This window comes from Oncorhynchus mykiss, chromosome 13 (assembly GCF_013265735.2).
Source record: "Oncorhynchus mykiss isolate Arlee chromosome 13, USDA_OmykA_1.1, whole genome shotgun sequence".
NCBI classification, from domain to species: Eukaryota; Metazoa; Chordata; class Actinopteri; order Salmoniformes; family Salmonidae; genus Oncorhynchus; species Oncorhynchus mykiss.
This window is the reverse complement of record NC_048577.1, coordinates 8,393,226-8,399,225: the sequence shown is the minus strand read 5'-3', so window position 1 is coordinate 8,399,225 and position 6,000 is coordinate 8,393,226. Positions and strand designations below refer to the sequence as shown.

The window sequence follows — 6,000 nt, the reverse complement described above, 5'->3', positions numbered from 1 at the left end:
ATGTGTGGAGAAACCCGTTGGCTGCACCGCTTCGGATAGAGTCTCTCCAGTGAGCCATGTTTCAGTGAAGCAAAGGACGTTACAGTCTCTGATGTCCCTCTGGAATGCTACCCTTGCTCGGATTTCATCAACCTTGTTGTCAAGAGACTGGACATTGGCAAGAAGAATGCTAGGGAGTGGTGCGCGCTGTGCCCGTTTCCGGAGTCTGACCAGAAGACCGCCTCGTTTCCCTCTCTTTCGGAGTCGTTTTTTTGGGTCGCTGCATAGGATCCACTCCGTTGTCCTGTTTGTAAGGCAGAACACAGGATCCGCGTCGCGAAAAACATATTCTTGGTCGTACTGATGGTGAGTTGATGCTGATCTTATATTCAGTAGTTCTTCTCGACTGTATGTAATGAAACCTAAGATGACCTGGGGTACTAATGTAAGAAATAACACGTAAAAAAACAAAAAACTGCATAGTTTCCTAGGAACGCGAAGCGAGGCGGCCATCTCTGTCGGCGCCGGAAGGCGAGATCTCAGGGAACAATGAGTTGTCACTAGGGGGTCAACTGTTTTGCTTATTGATGACATCATTGTCTACTCTTTCAATAAACAGCAGCATATGAATGCCCTTGATGATGTCTGTGAGTTCAGTGTTCTAGTATTGACTCTGTTGTAATGGCAGAAAACATTCACCGGGTGGCAGCACTGGGGCGGCTGAATTTCACAGCAGCATACTGGACATCCTCGTCCTGAATCTGGGGCTGAGGCAGCTGGACGGTGGAGTATAGAGACACTTCCTGGTTTTTGGAGCCAGAGAAGTGGACGCTGGCATAGTGAACATCATCCTGGTTGTCTGTGTCAGCTGTCTGTGCTGCAGTAGAGGTCATGGCCATGCTTGAGATGTTGTCATACACTGGACTAGAGTCTCCCTGATGGAGAAAGAGGACAGACAACATGAGGAGTGGAAAGTTCCACAAAGAAGACACAGTCATGTTCTGTTTCCAACAGACTCACCTGTACATTCTCTGATGTGTCTCTTGTGTCAGAGGTGGATTTGGAGGCCTTCTTCCTGTTTAACACATTAATGAATCAATCAATCAATATTACTAAAGCTAAATAATAAAACTGAAAAATGAGTTTTCACTTCACTCACCTGAACCACATGAAGCCAGAGAGACAGAGGATGAGAACCAGAACAACCACTATGATTCCTACAGCTGCAGTCACAAAGGAGGTGGGTTTCCCTATGATACAACATGGATGATTTGAGTACATGGCATGATATAATGAACTACAAATGAACTATAATACAGGACAGTAATACTTGTTAAGGGATCTTATAACCCAGTGTAAACTAAGGTGTAATTAGTCAGAGTAGAATGATTAAGATTAGATTGAAACATGTAGTTCTGTATTGAAGTATTGAAGATGTAACTTTACCTGCTACAATGATCATCAGAGATGTAGAGTTCATAGATCCTTTTCTATTCTGGGCCTCACAGTAATATTCTCCTCTGTCCTCAGAGATGATGTTAGTGATGCTGTAACTCTGTCCTGATGCTCTTGGTGAGGTTACGTTCTTCTTGTACCAGGTGTATTTGTCCACAGGTGGGTTGGCATCACTGCTGCAGGTCAGAGTCACTGAACTGCCCTCCACTATTTCACCAGAGGGACTGACTGACACTGAGGTGTTCTTTGGGCCATCTGGTGGACAATATGTAACACATTGTTCATACATAGAGCTTTACATGAGGAACATCATGGAACTTGGATTTATGATTAAAATAAATGAAATATTAATATAAATATGTGTAACTTAGACATTAATGTAACAATACAGTGTTTGTGAAGTACGTGTAGTTACTACAGTAATGAGATGAGTACAATCATGGAACTGGGACATAGATTGAAATAATAGATAGAATAGATGAGAGAAGATGTTACTAAAAGAATACAACTGGAGATGTTTCACACATCCTCACATGTGACAGTGAGAGTCTCTTCAGCAGAGGGGAGATCCTCATGGCCTTCTACAGAACAGGAGTATCTGCCTGCATCCTCACTGCTGACTGGGTTTAGGAACAGACTGGTAGATTTTGTGGTTACATGTCCATTCTTGTACCAAACGTAGGTGGGGTTGTCACCCAGAGTACAGGTGGTGCTACAGGTCAGTGTCACCTTCTGTCCCTCTGTCACAGTGGCAGGAGTCACCTTCACCAGCAGACCTAAATGAAAGAGGATTAAAACACTGAGTACATCATTAAGTAATCGTTTGCAGGTCTGGAGTAGATAACAACATTAAATCCATCAATGACCTGTTGTCTAGTTCAAATGAGGCAGGAGTGGACGTTCTCAAATCATCAATTCAGACATTCCTATTATACCATACATTCATATTAATTGTATTATTTCTGTACAAATCAAAACAATTTTTCCAGAACCACTTAAACAGATCAACACTATATATAATATCACTGTACCTGTAACAGACAGAGTGATTAAACAGATCAACACTATATATAATATCACTGTACCTGTAACAGACAGAATGATTAAACAGATCAACACTATATGTAATATCACTGTACCTGTAACAGACAGAGTGATTAAACAGGTCACACTATATATAATATCACTGTACCTGTAACAGACAGAGTGATTAAACAGATCAACACTATATATAATATCACTGTACCTGTAACAGACAGAGTGATTAAACAGATCAACACTATATATAATATCACTGTACCTGTAACAGACAGAGTGACTAAACAGATCAACACTATATATAATATCACTGTACCTGTAACAGACAGAGTGATTAAACAGATCAACACTATATATAATATCACTGTACCTGTAACAGAGTGATTAAACAGATCCACACTATATATAATATCACTGTACCTGTAACAGACAGTGATTAAACAGATCAACACTATATATAATATCACTGTACCTGTAACAGACAGAGTGATTAAACAGATCAACACTATATATAATATCACTGTACCTGTAACAGACAGAGTGATTAAACAGATCAACACTATATATAATATCACTGTACCTGTAACAGACAGAGTGATTAAACAGATCAACACTATATATAATATCACTGTACCTGTAACAGAGTGATTAAACAGATCAACACTATATATAATATCACTGTACCTGTAACAGACAGAGTGATTAAACAGGTCAACACTATATATAATATCACTGTACCTGTAACAGAGTGATTAAACAGATCAACACTATATATAATATCACTGTACCTGTAACAGAGTGATTAAACAGATCAACACTATATATAATATCACTGTACCTGTAACAGAGTGATTAAACAGATCAACACTATATATAATATCACTGTACCTGTAACAGACAGAGTGATTAAACAGATCCACACTATATATAATATCACTGTACCTGTAACAGACAGAGTGATTAAACAGATCAACACTATATATAATATCACTGTACCTGTAACAGAGTGATTAAACAGATCAACACTATATATAATATCACTGTACCTGTAACAGAGTGATTAAACAGATCAACACTATATATAATATCACTGTACCTGTAACAGACAGAGTGATTAAACAGATCCACACTATATATAATATCACTGTACCTGTAACAGACAGAGTGATTAAACAGATCAACACTATATATAATATCACTGTACCTGTAACAGACAGAGTGATTAAACAGATCAACACTATATATAATATCACTGTACCTGTAACAGACAGAGTGATTAAACAGATCAACACTATATATAATATCACTGTACCTGTAACAGACAGAGTGATTAAACAGATCCACACTATATATAATATCACTGTACCTGTAACAGACAGAGTGATTAAACAGATCAACACTATATATAATATCACTGTACCTGTAACAGAGTGATTAAACAGATCAACACTATATATAATATCACTGTACCTGTAACAGACAGAGTGATTAAACAGATCAACACTATATATAATATCACTGTACCTGTAACAGACAGAGTGACTAAACAGATCAACACTATATATAATATCACTGTACCTGTAACAGACAGAGTGATTAAACAGATCAACACTATATATAATATCACTGTACCTGTAACAGACAGAGTGATTAAACAGATCAACACTATATATAATATCACTGTACCTGTAACAGACAGAGTGATTAAACAGATCAACACTATATATAATATCACTGTACCTGTAACAGACAGAGTGATTAAACAGATCAACACTATATATAATATCACTGTACCTGTAACAGAGTGATTAAACAGATCAATACCATATATAATATCACTGTACCTGTAACAGACAGAGTGATTAAACAGATCAACACTATATATAATATCACTGTACCTGTAACAGACAGAGTGATTAAACAGATCAACACCATATATAATATCACTGTACCTGTAACAGACAGAGTGATTAAACAGATCAACACCATATATAATATCACTGTACCTGTAACAGACAGAGTGATTAAACAGATCAACACTATATATAATATCACTGTACCTGTAACAGACAGAGTGATTAAACAGATCAACACTATATATAATATCACTGTACCTGTAACAGAGTGATTAAACAGATCAACACTATATATAATATCACTGTACCTGTAACAGACAGAGTGATTAAACAGATCAACACTATATATAATATCACTGTACCTGTAACAGAGTGATTAAACAGATCAACACTATATATAATATCACTGTACCTGTAACAGAGTGACTAAACAGATCAACACTATATATAATATCACTGTACCTGTAACAGACAGAGTGATTAAACAGATCAACACTATATATAATATCACTGTACCTGTAACAGACAGAGTGATTAAACAGATCAACACTATATATAATATCACTGTACCTGTAACAGAGTGACTAAACAGATCAACACTATATATAATATCACTGTACCTGTAACAGACAGAGTGATTAAACAGATCAACACTATATATAATATCACTGTACCTGTAACAGAGTGATTAAACAGGTCAACACTATATATAATATCACTGTACCTGTAACAGACAGAGTGATTAAACAGATCAACACTATATATAATATCACTGTACCTGTAACAGACAGAGTGATTAAACAGATCAACACTATATATAATATCACTGTACCTGTAACAGACAGAGTGATTAAACAGATCAACACTATATATAATATCACTGTACCTGTAACAGAGTGACTAAACAGATCAACACTATATATAATATCACTGTACCTGTAACAGACAGAGTGATTAAACAGATCAACACTATATATAATATCACTGTACCTGTAACAGACAGAGTGATTAAACAGATCAACACTATATATAATATCACTGTACCTGTAACAGACAGAGTGATTAAACAGGTCAACACTATATATAATATCACTGTACCTGTAACAGACAGAGTGATTAAACAGATCAACACTATATATAATATCACTGTACCTGTAACAGACAGAGTGATTAAACAGATCAACACTATATATAATATCACTGTACCTGTAACAGAGTGATTAAACAGGTCAACACTATATATAATATCACTGTACCTGTAACAGACAGAGTGATTAAACAGATCAACACTATATATAATATCACTGTACCTGTAACAGACAGAGTGATTAAACAGATCAACACTATATATAATATCACTGTACCTGTAACAGACAGAGTGATTAAACAGATCAACACTATATATAATATCACTGTACCTGTAACAGAGTGACTAAACAGATCAACACTATATATAATATCACTGTACCTGTAACAGACAGAGTGATTAAACAGATCAACACTATATATAATATCACTGTACCTGTAACAGACAGAGTGATTAAACAGATCAACACTATATATAATATCACTGTACCTGTAACAGACAGAGTGATTAAACAGGTCAACACTATATATAATATCACTGTACCTGTAACAGACAGAGTGATTAAACAGATCAACACTATATATA

At 36.1% G+C, this 6,000-nt stretch overlaps 1 protein-coding gene across 3 annotated transcripts in view; it reads right to left on the bottom strand.

The window, feature by feature from the left end:
* Window positions 1-426: 426 nt before the first annotated feature.
* LOC118938184 (sialoadhesin-like) overlaps window positions 427-6,000 on the bottom strand; it is a 60,107-nt gene continuing 54,533 nt past the window's right edge. For 2 of the 3 annotated variants that reach the window (XM_036940117.1, XM_036940118.1), the window contains 5 exons: window positions 1,968-2,210; window positions 1,426-1,689; window positions 1,139-1,229; window positions 1,000-1,054; window positions 432-914 (listed from right to left, as the gene is read on the bottom strand). In XM_036940117.1, the coding sequence (XP_036796012.1) occupies window positions 675-914; window positions 1,000-1,054; window positions 1,139-1,229; window positions 1,426-1,689; window positions 1,968-2,210 (893 nt within the window). In that variant the 3' untranslated portion in view covers window positions 432-674. Of the gene's footprint in view, window positions 915-999; window positions 1,055-1,138; window positions 1,230-1,425; window positions 1,690-1,967; window positions 2,211-6,000 lie in introns of all 3 variants that reach the window. The other variant, XM_036940119.1, reaches the window with a different exon arrangement.